At 41.4% G+C, this 17,642-nt stretch overlaps 1 protein-coding gene across 1 annotated transcript; it reads left to right on the top strand.

Annotated features, from left to right (window-relative positions):
• Nucleotides 1-1,148: 1,148 nt before the first annotated feature.
• On the top strand, nucleotides 1,149-13,329 carry cdh16 (cadherin 16, KSP-cadherin). The gene is made up of 16 exons (XM_061276703.1): nucleotides 1,149-1,157; nucleotides 1,378-1,512; nucleotides 1,706-1,835; nucleotides 2,439-2,597; nucleotides 2,763-2,959; nucleotides 5,459-5,584; nucleotides 5,759-5,909; nucleotides 5,990-6,202; nucleotides 6,562-6,638; nucleotides 8,362-8,553; nucleotides 9,721-9,962; nucleotides 10,028-10,158; nucleotides 10,493-10,732; nucleotides 12,519-12,635; nucleotides 12,719-12,835; nucleotides 12,915-13,329. The coding sequence occupies exons 1-16, from the start codon at nucleotides 1,149-1,151 to the stop codon at nucleotides 13,013-13,015; spliced, it is 2,337 nt and encodes a 778-aa protein (XP_061132687.1). The 3' UTR covers nucleotides 13,016-13,329.
• The last annotated feature ends 4,313 nt before the right edge of the window (nucleotides 13,330-17,642 follow it).

Here is a 17,642-nt window from a genome sequence, read left to right on the forward strand (position 1 = left end):
TTCGGGATTCATTTGGACCACTTACCTAGCTTTTTGTTTTTGTTTTCTTTCAAATGTGGCTCTTAATTTTAGACAATCTGTGAGTCAGTAAGACAAAAGATTCCCATCTGAAGCCACGTGGGTCCAAACATTGAGACGTCGTTATGGTTGACCGCGCAACTGGACCGACATTCATATTTGCAATCACGGTGAGAGCCTTACCGACAAAACATTTTTTTCCACCTGGAAAGGCGACGTGAAAAAAATTCTTGTTTGGCAGATGCTGCTTAACATATTTGCATCTTGCTTGGGTGCAAATGTTAAAATAGGTGTCCCAGAAAACTATGATGGCATTTTCCCATGGTATTTATCCAAGGTAAGACTTTTTTTTTTTTTTTCACAACCTTAGAGAGAAAAATGCTTCTTTTACACAACAGCAAAAATGTGAAAACAGCTATTTGCATCACCAGGCGGAAAATGTAAAAAGACTCGTCATGTCAATTTTCTTACTCTGTACTGTGTGTGTATATATACATATTTAAAAATATGATATATATATTAGTGTGGATAGAACTGCACAGACATCTATTTTTAGCAAGAAAAAAATATCCGTGTGATGTCAGTGCGTTCCACACGACAAAACATTTAAAAAAAGAAATCCAAGGTTGATTTATCCACAAGTAAACATATCTAATTGGATCTCATTAGATCAGGTGTAGAATATTTTGAGCCTTATGAATAGACCACATTAGCATCACTAACAGTATTTAAGGGGAAAAAAAACGATATCCTTGCTCAGAATGAACCCATCGAACCAAAGGAGGATTTTTTTTTTTTTAAGTGTTTATGAGATTACATAGTTTATAATAAATAAAATGGTAGGCACAAAAGCATCCACCTCTTTTATTCTCACTCTGCGCTCAAGGTTTAGTGCGCATGTTGGCGTCATCAAGCTGGCGCGATCTGGCTTTGAAGGAGCTTTTTCATTCCGTCGGCAGACGGCATTTTGTGCCGGCGCGTCAACAGCGTTGAGCTTTGGTTTGTTTGCTTTGTGTCATCACCCTGTCACGCGTCAACACGCTGTCACTCTTTGTGGGGGAAAAAAATTGCCGTTATTAACTTCTCAAATAGAACCGAGGAGGATAATGAACTCACTTTGTGTTCTATAAATGGAACAGGTCTGATAAATGTATTGTGTTGAAAGTGGTCAGTCAGCACAATAGACAAGATTGCAATCTCATTTTTCTCCATGTGCCAATGAGCTAGCAAAGATTTTGTATTCTTCTTGTCGTCATATGTGATGGTGAATGGGAGAAACAAATGTCTCCTTCTGAAGAGTTTCTTTTTTTCGGAGTTTGCAATCATTTGCTTTTCAGAGTAACATTGTGTGCTCCTCAGCTTCACAGCCTTCCAAGCAATTACAGTGACCTGGCGGTAACGGGAGATGACGAAGGGATATTTGGGGTGGACTCTCAGTTTCTTTATGCTTTGAAACCACTGGACCGAGAAAAGCAGCCATCCTACTCTCTGCAGGTATCTCAGATGTCCATCCATCATCTACTTTTTAAAAATAATTTGATATGACGTCACACACGAAAATGGCATAACGATTTTTTTTTAATTTACGATATGAACAATTCCTCACTCAACCATACTAATATATTGAAAAGGTGCTTAGAGAACATGCAGTAAGAAAGTCACCTTATCTGTTTCTGGGTGTGACAAGGTGTCCTTCAAAGTGTCAGGGCAGCGCCAGCGCTTCACGGTGGAAGTGTGCGTCATTGACAAGAACGACAATGTGCCCGCGTTCATACAGGAGAGCATGAGGGGCAGTGTGCAACTGGGCCTGCTCAAAGGTAAGATAGACTAGCCCCCACTAGGCTGGTAAATAAATTGCATTTTTCTAGATTTCTGTATTTTTCTCTTGAGTTTTTCATATTTATTTATTTAGTGATTATTTTATTTATAAAGTATTTATTTATTTATGATGTGATTATTTTATTTATATATTATTTATTTATTTATACTTACTAGTTAGCTGCCATAAGGTCTTTCTTAAAAGAAAGAAAGAAAGAAATTGCATTTTTCTAGATTTCTGTATTTTTCTCTTGAGTTTTTCATATTTATTTATTTAGTGATTATTTTATTTATGTATTCATTTATTTATTTATTATGTGATTATTTTATTTACATATTATTTATTTATTTATTTATACTTACTAGTTAGCTGTCATAAGGTCTTTCTTAAAAGAAATCAATAAATAAATTGCATTTTTCTAGATTTCTGTATTTTCCTCTTGTTTTTCATATTTATTTATTTAGTGATTATTTATATTGTATTTATTTATTTATGATGTGATTCTTTTATTTCTATATTATTTATTTATTTATACTTACTAGTTAGCTGCCATAAGGTCTTTCCTTCCAAATGAGTGGTGACATTATTGCGCCTCTCTCAGGCATCCCCTTCATGCAGGTGGAGGCGTTGGATCGTGACGACCGCAACACTGCCCACGCTGAGCTGCGTTTCCGCCTCATGGAGCAAACCCCCCGAATCCCCTCCCCTCAAATGTTCTTCATTGATTCCATCACGGGAGAGGTTTCCCTCACCGAGGACGGTGAGTCCCTCCATGTCACAGCTGGCCAATGTCATCCGTGGCGTACTGTATAATAGACTTGTATGTCCTAAGCATAAACCATTTTCAAAGACACCTTCAACCTAAACAACCACGATGCCATTACGATTTCCACGTCAAACATGATCATGCTTGCATCATCACCAGGCGCCTCAACATTGGACCCCGAGATGTGCGGCAGATATAAACTCTCAGTGATGGTCAAGGACATGGCTGGAAAATCCAACGCTTTCTTCACCACCGGCATTGTCACCGTGGAAGTGACCGGGAATACCTGGGCGTCGCCGGATCCCGTACGCTTGCAGGAGAACCTCCCGGGCCCGTATCCCATCGCCATCTCGCAGGTAAAAAGGGTCAAACCCCCCTCGGCTCGTAACGGAGCGGAGACGAGCTATTTTTAGCTTCCTAATTTGATCAGCGAGGACACAAACGAGTGTGCGGCTGCATCCGTGATATCATATGACAATGGAATCAAGCGTCGATAACCCGAAGTGGCCTCAGGTTGCCGGCTGCTGTTTTTAGGGCCTCTCGGGTCTTCCTGAATGACCAAGCGCTGAATTATTGATGGTGTTCAAATGCTAGTCAGACTCTTCAACACTTGCAATGAGAGCTGTTTACATCTTCTGAATTCATTTCTTCTTGTGTGCTTGCCTGTGTGTTTTTTTGTGAGATGTGAAAATCAAACACAGCAGCTTGCCTTCAATATCTTCAATGCATCGCATTGAACCTGTACGAGTGTGAAAAAGAACGCGGCGGCAAGATGGCTGCTGATTTGAAATTGCACGGATCGAACGTGTTGTGCTGTTCCAAGAGTCACGAACACGACAACCGTCCCTCCTCCTCCTCCACCTACACTCTCGCCCTCCGCCTCTCATCACTCCTGTTTCGTCCACCCACTGAAAGTGTGTGGATCACAAGTGGGGGCCCGTTTGATTCTCGTAGGCACAAATAATGGCATAACGGCTCTTTTATGTTTGCCAGTCATTAGTGTTGATAGTTTCCTCTTTTTTTTTTTTTTTCTTTTTTTTTTATTTACATGTGAAAAATTACATTTTTCAACCGAAATAAAAACACGATGCTGTTAATCATATATATATATATATATATATATATATATAATCGACGTATATTAAAAAAATATATATCTATATAATATTATATATATATTTAGAAAAAAAAAAGTATATATGTATACATATTTAAAAAAAATTATATATATATATATATATATATATATATACACAAATTGCAAAACTCCTACTTGGGGAAACCTCGGTTCGCCCACGGTAAAGAATTCCTCAATAGTGGAAAGTAGGTGGCAGGACTCACCACTCTTATGACACATGGAGCTAAAAGCATTGAGGGATTTTGATTCTTTCTACTCGAGATTCATGTCTATAAATACATGGTGCCCTTCAAGCTTTTTCACCAAAAGGCTTTCACACTCGTGACGATGACACTTTTGACAGAATTCCAAAGATTATTAATTGTTCGACGCAATCCAGACTATCTATTTTTGGGTGGTGCCAGCTTATTTCATTCAGTCTAATTTGCTGCCGAAAAGTGCGATTGTGGAAAGCAATCAGCCAAAGCACTTGGACTCACTAATGCAATCTAGCGAGACTTTGGAGTGGATGAGAGAGCGCCAATGGTTGAGTCGAGGCTCTTTACTGCATTAAATCACTTTGGACGCAAATCTTTTTGGGAGCAAAATTCATGTGCGCCTCTTGACATTTGTCATAGCCACTTCAACTTGGATCAAATCCCAAATGAGATTCATATCCACGTGCAGCTGAAACTATCTGCGCTTCGAGTAGCATTATGAAACAAAATGTTCCCTATCTGATCTTTAAAAGCCATTTTGAAAGTTGCTCTCGGCAAACTTTGATATTACACAAGACGTAAAATGTCATGTGTGAAAAGGTTCTTAAACTTGACTGAGGGAAGAAGCGTTTCATTTTTTCTTGAATCAATTTGTTCTACCTTTTAGAAAAATCATCTTTGCATCTTCTGAAATGGTGATAGCCTCAAACACGTTGCTAAAGCACAAATCATTTCGATTTTTTCTTTTTTTTTTTGCAAGAGTATCAGAAGTTGCTTCTGTGAGTATAAAAAAAATGCACCGAGGCTTTCAGTGATAAGAATTTCTTAAATTCATCTTTCTGAAAGTCAATGATGTGGACGTGGCATTTATTTATTTATTTATTTATTTATTTATTTATTTATTTATTTATTTATTTATTTATTTATTTATTTATTTATTTATTTATTTATTTATTTATTTATTTATTTATTTATTTATTTATTTATTTATTTATTTATTGTTTATTTCGTATTTATTTGTTTTTATTATTATTATTATTTCCCTTTATTATTTCAATTGATTATTTTTAACCTCCTGTTTTGCTGACCTTTCAGGACCTTAAGGGGAAACCGATTTGTATGTTTTGTGGCTATTTCTCCATACGTCTACAAAATTGTAGCATTTGGGCAGAGGTGGCATGATTGGCGACGAGACGAGGCGACGCACACGTTTGCGCTCGCCTCCGCTCCTTGTTGGGTGCTTTTGGATTGCGTCTGAGATTGTTCCAGCCGGGCCGCCCGGCTCCCCGTCAAGAAGAACGGAAAATCCCCCGCAGGCCGCAGAGTTAGTTTTGGCTGGGCTCTCTGTTTCACATCATCAGCTGGCTCCTTATCACGTAAACAACGGCTAGCTTAGCGCTACGCATACAGGGCCTCTCGAATGGCTCCGAGAGTTGACAATAAATATTCTCTTTTTATAACACACGCAAATCCCGTTTTCAAAGTTGTCCAACCGAGATTGATGATTGGTGTTTGTCAAGGCGAAATGGAGGGGAAGCCAAGCAGAGTACAGTCTGGAGGGGGAGTTTCCAGAGATGCTCTTCACCATCAGTCGAGAGGGAATCATTTATCTCAACGCACCTCTGGACAGAGAAACGCAAGACCAGGTCTGGAGAGCCGCGAGTCAAACATAACAATGAATGTTGTGCTTATCATTCATGTCGAAACACCGCAAGCTTCTGTTTACGTTCTGTTTGGGAAACACGACAGCGGCATCACGTGGAATCTTCACGTCCATGAATGAAGAAGTTGACAATAATCGTTGCCTTTGCTTGAGTCAGTTCCTCGTCAGCATTGTGGTGGAGCGCCCAGATGGACGTGAGATCGCCAAGCCGGTGGAGTTAAGAGTGATGGTGGGTGACGCCAACGACAACAGGCCCACCTTTCCGCAGGCGCAGTACCACACCGTGGTCAAGGAACTGGCTGCTCGAGGTGGGCGAGGCCTGCTTCTCTTATTTTTGGGATCGTAACCTATTCCAAAAGAACAAAAATGACTTTCTCCCCCCCCCCAGGGACGGAGATCTTGACGGTTCAGGCGGCTGATAACGACGACCCCAAGACGGATAATGTACGGATCTTCTACCGCTTGGTTGGCCAAATCCCAGAGAGCCCTCGCGCGCTATTCAGAGTGGACCGGGACTCGGGCGTTATCTCGGTCCAAGCGGACAGCATGGAGGGAACGGCGCCGCAGTACACGCTCACCATCACCGCTGAGGATGCAAAAGGTGATGGAATAAAATTTCCAATTCCTCATATATTCTTTATCCTCATCTGCTAGAATATGGGCTCGCTTCGATTTGGCAGCTCCATGTTTGGTCTCCTGAAAACAGCAAAGATTCTGTCTGGGCGTGAAACTCAATGTGCTTCGGAAAAGACAAATCAAATAGTAGCTGCAGGTCACCGTGCATCAGCAGGATTTAAAAGCTTTGACTATAAACAGGAAGTGTCAGCATCTGCTGCGTGAGTCACACATGAGGATGTGATGGAGGCAAGATGAGGGACTTGCTGTTCCTTCCTTGTCTTTTATTGCCATTCTGGCCTGACCCTGAGTCACCAATAAAAGGTGTAATGATGTCCCTGGCAGGTCTGAACAGTTCATGTACAGTGGTGGTGACAGTGCAAGACGAAAACAACAACCCACCAGTTTTCTCTCAACACGAGGTAAGTAAGACACTGAACTTTTGGTAGAACCGTAAAAAAAAAAATTATCAGCAGGTCACTGATGTCGTTTTCCTGGCAGCCAACTAAATAAAGCGTGCCCTCTAATCCAAGGCTCATACGGACGTGTTATCGGACTTTTTGTCTGTTCTTTGTATTCCAAGTAGACGGCGCTGTTAATCACATTAGCTTCCTTTGGAGGGAAATTTTCCACTGGTGTATTTTTAGAGCGTCCCGCCCGGCAGCTGACCGTCGTATTGAAAATGACATCAGAAATGATTTTATAATTATAAAATCCCTTATCTACCGTAATTTGCGGACTATAAATCGCACCGGAGTATAAATCGCACCGGAGTATAAGTCGCACCAGCCATAAAATGCCCAAAAAAGTGAAAAAAAACATATATGTACACTACCATCAAAAGATTGGGGTCACAAAATTGTTTGGGTGACCCCAAACTTTTGAACGGTAGTGTAAATATTATTATAATAAAATATTATGAATTAAATATTATAAATTATATCTTATATTTGTATAAGATTATGAATATAAGTATACATATATATCATAAGATTTTTTACACAGAAGATTATATATATAATCTATAAATAATTATCTAAATAAATATATACACTACCGTTCAAAAGTTTGGGGTCACCCAAACAATTTTGTGACCCCAAACTTTTGAACGGTAGTGTATATAAGTCGCTCCTGAGTATAAATCACCCCCCCCACCCAAACTATGAAAAAAACCGCGATTTATAGTCCGAAAATTACGGTAATCTCAGCAGAGAGACAGATGTTATTGATGATGGATGGCCCGAAGGCCGTTTGACAGAGCCCGCACACGCCCGCCCACATGTGACATGTAAAAAAAAAAAAAAAGTCATGACGGTCGAGTGATGCGTGGGAGAGCCATCACGCCGTGTTAAGTCATTCTACTTTTCTTTGTCAGTTTGTCGTGACTCGACAAAAGACTTTAAGGCTCGAGGCGAATGCTTTTACATACTGGCTCACGTGATCAGCGCACAAACAGTGAGGTGGAAAATGCTCTTGAGCGGGTCACGCCTGAGCAGCGCAGCATTTTCCATCGCCTTGTGAAGGCAACGCCAGCCGGCCTGATGTGGGAGGTGAGTGGTGACAGAGCCGGCCGGGTTCAGCGACCCCGCAGCTGGGATGGCGGAGGACATTAGCGAGTGGCCGCGTTAATAAAGGTTAGCCCACACCGCGAGGGCAACAGGGTGGGCCAAAAGTAGCTGACGCTGCTTTGGAATTGACAACGGCAGATTCCAAAGTCATATTGGGGAAGGAAGGAAGGAAGGAAGGAAGGAAGGAAGGAAGGAAGGAAGGAAGGAAGGAAGGAAGGAAGGAAGGAAGGAAGGAAGGAAGGAAGGAAGGAAGGAAGGAAGGAAGGAAGGAAGGAAGGAAGGAAGGAAGGAAGGAAGGAAGGAAGGAAGGAAGGAAGGAAGGAAGGAAGGAAGGAAGGAAGGAAGGAAGGAAGGAAGGAAGGAAGGAAGGAAGGAAATGGATCTAGGTTCTGAGCTCAAATAAAATTATTACTTATTAATAAGTTTGTGCAGTAATAATAATAATAATAATAATAATAATAATACATTCAATTTATATAGCGCTTTTCAATAACCCAAAAACTCTTACATGGAATAAAAAATAAATAAAATAATAATAATAATAAAAGTAATAGCTTCTGTGTCATCTATCGAGCAGTATGGACCCTTCCACATCTCGGAAGACGCTCCGGTTGGCACCACGGTGACGGCCATGCTGGCAGGCGATGCCGATGTTCGAGGAGGCGACAGCTGGCAAGTCAATTATCGTTTCGAGTCCGGAAACGAAGAGGAGGTCTTCTCCTTACTCACAGACAGGCTGACCAATGAGGTTTCACTCGTCCTGTCAAAGGTAAACAATCCGAAAAATGTGCATCTTTTAAAATGAATTCCAGTCAATACTGATTAGGATTCATATTTTATGATTCTTATCAAGTCACAACAGCAATCATCTGAAAAGTCATACAGATTTGTGATATAAAGTGAATTAGCTAGTTAGCTCATTGCCGTAATTTTCGGACTATAAGTCGCGTTTTTTTTCATAGTTTGGGTGGGGGGGCGACTTAAATACATATATATGTTTTTTTTTCACTTTTCTGGGCATTTTATGGCTGGTGCGACTTATACTCCGGTGCGACTTATAGTCCGAAAATTACGGTAGCTATCCAGTCAGTTGTTTTTGGGTTGACTGCAGTCAATGTCTTTCATTTTTATTTCAGATTACATTTGATTTTTTAGATGTCATTAGTTTAGTTCCATAGATGACATGCTTGGACATATCTAATTGTTGCTAAACAATTTTTAACATTGAGGTGCATAGGGACATTTTAAAACTGTTTGTTATGATGACTAAAAATGCTCCCATCGATCCCCAGTGACAAATCATGCGCTCTCAAAATCGACTTCAATTTTTTACGTCACCAAGCGAGGTCGTTGCCGGAAGCCAGACACATTTCATGACTCCAAATCACACTCTGCTCACATCCAGACAGAATAATTAGATTGCATGTGCAGAGACTAATGGCAGTTAAGCGGGTCGAGGCTGGAGGGGCCGGATCGGGACAATGACGAGCTGAGCTGAATGTCAATCCAAAATGATTCCGTTGACATGCTGCGATGATAGACGTCTATCTGGTCTGCGTTTCGCGATTCCTCGGACATCGATCCGGACGGGAGTTGCTTAGGTCACAAGATGTTGGCTTCGCATCTTCTGATGCGTCACTTGCAGTTAGCTGTGCGTCCCCCGCCTGCCAAAGCTCTGCGTACGCTCACCCTGGCAACCGTTGATGGTGTCTCGTTTCCGCACGGCTCCTCCAGCTGAGTGTGCGCGTTGATGCTCGCGAGTGGGCCGGCTGGGTCTCGTCACCCCTGCCGGGAATCGCATCCCCATTTGACGTCCTTCCATTTTTTTGCAAATCTTCCCATGATAATATTTGGGCCTTTTCTGACTGTTCAATAAATGATGGGGCTTGTTAGGGATAGCTGAGCTACATTTTATGCGTTCCTTCTGTTTAAGCAGGTCGTTGACTTTGAGCGCGAGAGTGAGTACATCCTCGTTCTAAGTGCCCAGAACCCGGTGGCCCTGGTCCGGGGCCGCTACGGTCCTTCGTCAACGGCGACCGTCTCCATCTACGTCGACGATATAAACGAAGGTCCGGTTCTATCGCAAAGCCATTATGAGGTGACAGTCCGAGAGGGTGAAGAACCAGGGCGGGTCATCGCCACCATCCGAGGCTACGACCCCGATTCTCACCCCATCAGGTACGTTTTTCACGCTCACCGGTGTGATGTCGTCATTGGAGTTCGACGTTGAAGTTTCTTTGTAGGTATTCTCTTCAGGGCGACACCAAGAAGTACTTCTCAATTGGCAAATACTCGGGCGAGCTGAAGACTGTGCAAGCGTTGGACCGAGAGGAAAACAGCACGTACACCATGGAGATCATTGCGGTGGACGGACGTGAGTCAGATGGATTTCATTAGTGCGCCACAATCAATTGGCATAACCGCTAAACCGTTTCAGAAATATGGACATTGATATCTGTGAGACTTAAAAAATAATATAATATAATATAATATAATATAATATAATATAATATAATATAATATAATATAATATAATATAATATAATATAATATAATATAATATAATATAATATAATATAATATAATATAATATAATATATAATATATAATATATAATATATAATATAATATATAATATATAATATATAATATATAATATATAATATAATATAAAATGATATAATGTATTTTTCTTTTCTTTCATCAAGGTAACTCCTCCTTATCTGCCTCAACCTTGGTCACGGTGCAAATTTTGGATGTGAACGACAACAGTCCAGTGTTGGTGGGTGACTACTCGTGGAAGTACTTGTGTACCCCTCGCTGGGAAGACCAAGCGTTGGTGCTGGCCTCGCGGGACAGCGACGGGCCGCAGCACGGAGGAAGGCTCAACTTCTCGCTGAGGAGCGATGCCACGGTGCGGCGCAACTGGAAGCTCACGCCCATCAACGGTGAGCTGGAGCCGACCGACCTCGACCTGTTAATCGCAATGAAATGGGCATGGAAAAACACAAGGGAGGGCGGAAAGTCAAATTTAGAAATGCCGAGATAATCCTGAAGGGACAATGGGACCTTACAGCTCTGATGGTCCAAACATACAATAATTGATTGTTAGAAAGACAACCTCAAGTCTGAGTTTTCTTTTGTCCAAAACGGTGCTCACAGTTTTATTTAGATCATGCTTTTATGCGCTCAACATTTTATAAACTGTTTACAGAACCGGGAACAGAACAAGAGGTTCATTTATCACATCTCAAGCACTTTCCCCTCAGGTGTCCCCCCCCCCCCCACTCCTCTATCATGGTTGAGCTCACACGAGCAATTTAAACTGAATGACGTGATTTTTTTTTCAGCTCGTGGAGGCTAAAAGCGGCATTTCACCTAAAGTATTCCACTTTGCCATCAACGGCCGCTGCTCGCTTTGTTCATGTTCCCGTGGATGTAAATGAGGTCCCACTTATGTCTGATTTTCCCTCACGCTAAGTGCTCATGACTCACCCCGGTCTTGCATTCGAGGCGTTACATGCGCTCAACCTTTTGTCATTTGGAAAAGTCTACCAAACAAAACTGCACGATGTCAAGCCACGGATGAAATAGCACACGGAGGAGAAAAACAAAATGGCTTCTCGTTGTTGTGCAGCTTTTGTTGTTTTGACCCGCGAGTGCGTTGAACATGAAGGGGGATGATGAGAAGGTCCGAGTGTGAGAAGCTCAGATAAGGCTTCAAACAAGTCGATAAACGGGCTCCTCTCACGTCATACAGCCAGCGGTGTATTTTAAACCGATGTGCACGGATAAGATAGTCAGCTCAAAAGTGTGTGGCTCGCCTCTTCCAGTATCTCGCTGGTCAAGGTGAAAGAAGTTTGCAAAGGAGACGGGCGGCAAGGGTTTGGGCCCAATGTCTTTTTCTTTTTTTTTTTCTCTCTCTCTGTTTATTTGGCTTCCTCATTTTCATTTCATTTTGGTTTTATGCAAGGACTTTATCTGAGAACAAACAGGAAGCTCTGTATTACTTGTATATTTTAATATTCTGAATAGAATTGTCAATAGATAAATAAATAGATAAATAATAAGAAAATAATAACAAGTAATCCATAAATAAATAAATAATGGGAATAAATAAATAAATAATGAGAATAAATAAATAAATAATGAGAATAAATAAATAAATAAATAAATAAATAAATAAATAAATAAATAAATAAATAAATAAATAAATAAATAAATAAATAAATAAATAAATAAATAAATAAATAAATAAATAAATAAATAAATAAATAAATAGCTGGATGGATGGATGGATGGATGGATGGATGGATGGATGGATGGATGGATGGATGGATGGATGGATGGATGGATGGATGGATGGATGGATGGATGGATGGATGGATGGATGGATGGATGGATGGATGGATGGATAGATGGATAGATGGATGGATGGATAGATGGATAGATAATGAGAATAAATAATGAGAATAAATAATGAGAATAAATAAATAAATAAATAAATAAATACTGCTGTACCGAGGCCATTTCCATTGAGGACGGATTATTATTGTTATCTATCTTTATTTAAAACCAGGTATGGGAATGCAGAGGTGGGCCGGGATATTACACACACACACACGGACTCGTATAATCTCTTTTTATGGTTGAAGGTGTTCGAAGGGCTCGATGTCAGGTACGTGGAGTTCCTCCACATCACACAATCATGACATTTTCTTTGTCTCTTCTCAGATACTCACACCAACCTCTCCCTGAACACACCATATCTGGCTCCCGAGGTCTACACTGTGCCCTTCACCATCTCCGACAGCAGCTCTCCTCCAAGGAGCACCTTCATAAACTTACCGGGTAAACATTTTGGTTCAGTTGAAACGCAGAATATTTGATTTCCACGACTGATCGGACTGGTCGTTCTCTCCTTGTTGTTTTAGTGACAGTGTGTCCTTGCAACATCAGGGGCAACTGCAAAATGCCAGCCAAGCCGCTGCAGGGCATGCCAACCATCCAGTCTGCGGTGGGCACTTTGCTTGGCACATTTGCAGTCATAGGTCAGTCGTTTAGATAACATCTCAAGTAGACGCACTATTGTTGTTTTGTTTAACCTCTTTTATTATTTGTTTGAAATAGGGACCATCCTCGTTGTTGTGTTTGTGCGACTGTCCTACCAGAACCCCAAGCAGCCCGCTAACGCAAGCCAAGAGCGAGTTCCTCTGAAAATGTCCATCTAAGCATAATCGTCACCATCCCATCCATTGATGGAACCAATCCTGCTTTCCCAAAATGATGCTCTAATTTCAGCGCTGATGCTCTGTAGAGTATTTGTGAGGTCGGACTTGTTTAGGTTTACCTGTGTTTGAGCCATGATGCTGTTTATTCCGTATTTAACATCATTTTAGGCGTAGTTGTTTACACTGCCGCCTTCTTTACACTGCAAATATGTAGTTTGTAACCATAGTCACTGTTTCTTTTTGCTTCATTCCTTTTCTTACACGGATAACAACTTATTGTAAAATCAGATTAAAATAAAAGAAGGTTAAATGATCTTTCCTTTTAGCCTCCCACTTTATCTCGGTCGTGTAAGATATATGTTGTGTCATCTGTGAATTTGATGATGGCCGTGGTATGATGTGATGGGGTGCAGTCAGAGTGATGAAAGGGACTTAGCACGGAGCCTTGTGGGACACCTCTGAGCAGAGATGCTACTAAAAGCACCAAATCAGGTCCCAGGTTATTCCAGGTGGTTCAATGCAACATGGAGTAAACCGTAACAGTTAAAGGAGAGTCCAGGTTAGGTGGAAGACCAGCAAGTCTCTCGAGGCACTTCATATTAGCACGTGTTAATCCCCGCTTTGGATTTGATGGATGAGGGGACCGATATAAACAAATACTCCAGCGGCACCTTCTGGGTGCTGAAGTTCTGAAGGGCGCATTTGCGGAATGAGTGGCTGGCTGTTGATGGTTGAAGCTGGAGTGACACTTGCTGCTGGGTGATCAAGCTGATCCGCCAAGGAGTCACTGCTCCTGCTGTTCCTGCTTCTGCTTCTGCTCCACAGGGCAGGTTAGCCTTTGTGGTGATCTTCTTCCATATTCAGCTTGTCCTTAGCGCAGTGCTTCTCAAATAGTGGGGCGCGCCCCCCAAGGGGGGCGCGGTGCTATTCCTGGGGGGGCGCGTGTGACCCTGGGGAACAGGCTTTTTTTTTGGCAGTACTAGAATAAAGTGTAATTGCGCGTTTACTACAGCAGGGGGCAGTGGCGCTCTCATTGTTACTTCTGTCACGTTTGCGACAGTGCAACATTTTACGACTTACAAGACAAGTTAGGATAGTCACGGTGGGGAGGGGGGGCGCGAATAGTTTTCTTCTTGCTAGGGGGGGGGCGTAACAGAAAATAATTGAGAAGCACTGCCTTAGCGCCATTTGAAAGCTTTCATTTCCCTCCCACTTCTATGTTGAGGTAGCTGCAGATGAATACGTTTGGATTGTACATTTTCAATGTCTCATGACTCACGCCGTATTCTGACATAAAAGCCTTTTATTCGAGACTATTTATATCCAGAGAGGAAAAGAAACCTTGAGTGGTCGGACAGGAACCATCAGTAGATGGTTTCAGAGACGGTGCCATTAACATCTTATTGTGTTTCAATGATACCACCGTTTCAAAATTCCGCAGCTGCTGTCCAAGGTAGCTGAAGAAAACTTGCCCGGATTCTTTACCCTTGATCGCAAATTGCTTTTGCAACGATAATGTCGATCAAATATAACAGAAACTATATATATAAGGCGGTAATTTGAAAACAACCAAAAAATAGCATTTGTGGTACCCATCAACTTGTTTGAATCCAGCAGAAAGTATGTCGTGAAGAGTGTAGGCCATTAAAATCAACCAAATAAAGTAACACGTAAAAAAGAAAAAGATCCAGGCAATCAGTGAGAGCATAATTTTGTTGAAAACGGCTTGAGAAAATAAACGGACGTCTGACACAGTACGTGCGTCACTAGCGCTATTTCAGGTCCTTTCGACCCCGCAATCACTCTTCCAGTTCAGACGACAAGACGGCTGGAAAGCTGGAAAGCAATAATTTCAAAACGAGGCGCAGCGGGAATAAATGCATGCAAAATATGGAAAGAGGGTGGGCGCTTTTTTATTTTTTTTCTTACCTCCAATCAGTGGAAAATTAGAAGTCCCGACAGGAAATCTTAGTAACAGGAAATAACAGAAGAAATAATACTTTTTGCAATAATACGAAACTGCAATAATTAGCCTGCAAAAATTGAACGATTGTGAACGATTGACACGCAAATGATATGTCAGTATAATAAGTACATTTAAAGTACTGGTATTGCTATTATTTATGATTATAAAGAAAAAATTAACAAGACTCCTTCAGCCCACCGTCATCCATCCTTGACACATTTGCATGTTGGCTCCACCACAGCGTTCGTTCGGTCTTAACAGAAAAAGATTATGAATAGCAATGATGACTCATTTTCCCACTGTCCCACAAAAATTATTCACACATCTAAAAGTAACAGCTACAATGCGACATTACCGCTCCAACGTTTGTTGTCCGGGTGGCTCTGGCTTAAGATGACAATACCCCCCCACAACCTCCCCCACTTGGACACACACACACCAGAGTCCACCACGGCTCTCTCAGTGAACACAAGATGAGACAAGTGGCCTCTGGCATCAGTCATGAACTCCCCTTGAGTGGGATGAGACTGGCTGTCCTTGAGTGGGCAAACTTGTTTTGAGGTCATGGAGGCCAGAGAACCATATTACCGTATTTTCCGGACTATAAGGCGCACCTTCAATGAATGGCCCATTTTAAAACTTTATCCTTATATAAGGCGCACCGGACTATAAGGCGCACCATTAATGCATCATGTCAGATTTTTAATCCAAATCAAATCATTCTCCATTTTGTCTTTTTTATTTCAACTTCAGACACAACAAATGACTTTATAATCACAAAATAATGATCCATAGACTTTTTGATTCATGATTCATAGTCTTCAGCGGGCCACGTATGATTGATTTCATCACACAATGCTTTGGGGTAGTTTAAATTTAGGAATTTGGTCCGTATATAAGGCGCACCGGACTATAAGGCGCACTGTTGCCTTTTGAGAAAGAATTAGGTTTTTAGGTGCGCCTTATAGTCCAGAAAATATGGTAGTTTGACAACAAGTCATTTACCTCACTATCAATATTTGATTAAAAAAATAAATAAATATTGCAGTAGGTGGTTGGAAGCCAGTCAATTTTCCAACCCATCCAAATGTTTTTCCCGTCGCCAAGTTTCATAATAAAAAGTAAACAAAGACAAAGGGCACAATGACCCGATGACCAAATAAATCCCCCAGTTGTTGGTTTCTCTATTTTTACGGCCTTTTGTAACAGTGGAACATTTTGGGGCCGTTATAATCACGCCAATCATGGTTTAAACAAAGTGCACGCTTATCTGCCGTCAAAACACAGCTCCATAAACACTAATTGGATGGAAAGAATCCGAGGGGCAGAATCAGCAGGCTGTGAACTCGGCAGCTGTTACGCCGTTTGTTTTTCAAAGCCACGCAGATTGACCAGCACCCGAGCGCCTCTGATTACCGTTTTTACGGGACGCTGCTTGTCCAACATGGGGCCAAGGCTTGGTCACACCTAATGAACGGTGACTGGAAAGCCTTGCAAGTGGTGCTGTCAACACCAGGACATAAATAAAGCTAAAGATAGGGCGACGCGGCTTGGGCCAAGCCTTCTGGTCAGACGGAGGCTTTTTATAGAATCACTCTGATTTATAAAAGGCTGACCGGGACTATTTTTACCCGATGGGCTTGGGGGGGATAGCGATCTTGGAAACTTGTGATGCGTTTGCGAGCATGACTGACCCCCCTGACTCGAACGTGTTGGTGTGGTGGTGGCTTGCAGATAGTGTGGATGAGGCACGACCCTGTGATGTCCTGGAGAACCTCCAAGAGGCTGATCACATGGCTCTCTCCTTAACGCTCATGTTTATTGGGGACTTAGTCTGGGAATGCCTCACTAATAAAGCGTTGCATAAACATCCAAACGGAAGATCTCCGCTCTCGGGGCTCTATTTTCATCGAGGTTCTGGCAAACAGAGGGCGGGCGGGTCTTCTGACATTTTGGTGGCAGGAATGTGTTTAAACCTGCTTGACCCGTGTCTAAATATTGGCGCGATGTTTAGTGAATATGTCTGCGTGGGTATATATCATTTTATTCCATTCATATTTCATCAATCCTTTTGAAGAAATTAATTTTAAAAGAATTGGAAATTAATTCACTGAAGGCATTATTATTATTATTATTATTATTATTATTATTATTATTATTATTATTATTATTATTATTATTATTATTATTATTATTATTATTATTATTATTATTATTGTTAAGATCTTAAAATCAACCGAAATCTGTAAACCAAATGTCTGACAGTGATTTTAAACAGACATGTATAAAATGAATATGCCCGTGATACAATTCTTGGTGCGTTGCTATAGCGACCCCGGAACAAACATCCAAGCCCGGTCTTACTCACTACTCAGAGAGATTTAACGATCATTCATTGAGGTCTGCCGATTTATAAAGCCGACTACAAACATCCCGTGCTTCCGGTCGGTGTAACCGGAATATTCGCGTGTTAAGGGTCAGAGTGCAAAGGTCACACTTAACCCTCTGCTAGCCTACAAACACTCATAAAACCAAGGCCACATTTTCAGAGGGAAACACTGAGATCAAAACATTTATGGCCTCAGGCGAGTACAGAATTACAAATCATGACCTTGCCTCCATGAGTGTGGTGCCGTTTTCTCCAAACAGACCACCAAGGGA

Source organism: Syngnathus typhle, linkage group LG4 (assembly GCF_033458585.1).
Source record: "Syngnathus typhle isolate RoL2023-S1 ecotype Sweden linkage group LG4, RoL_Styp_1.0, whole genome shotgun sequence".
In the NCBI taxonomy this organism is placed as follows: domain Eukaryota; kingdom Metazoa; phylum Chordata; class Actinopteri; order Syngnathiformes; family Syngnathidae; genus Syngnathus; species Syngnathus typhle.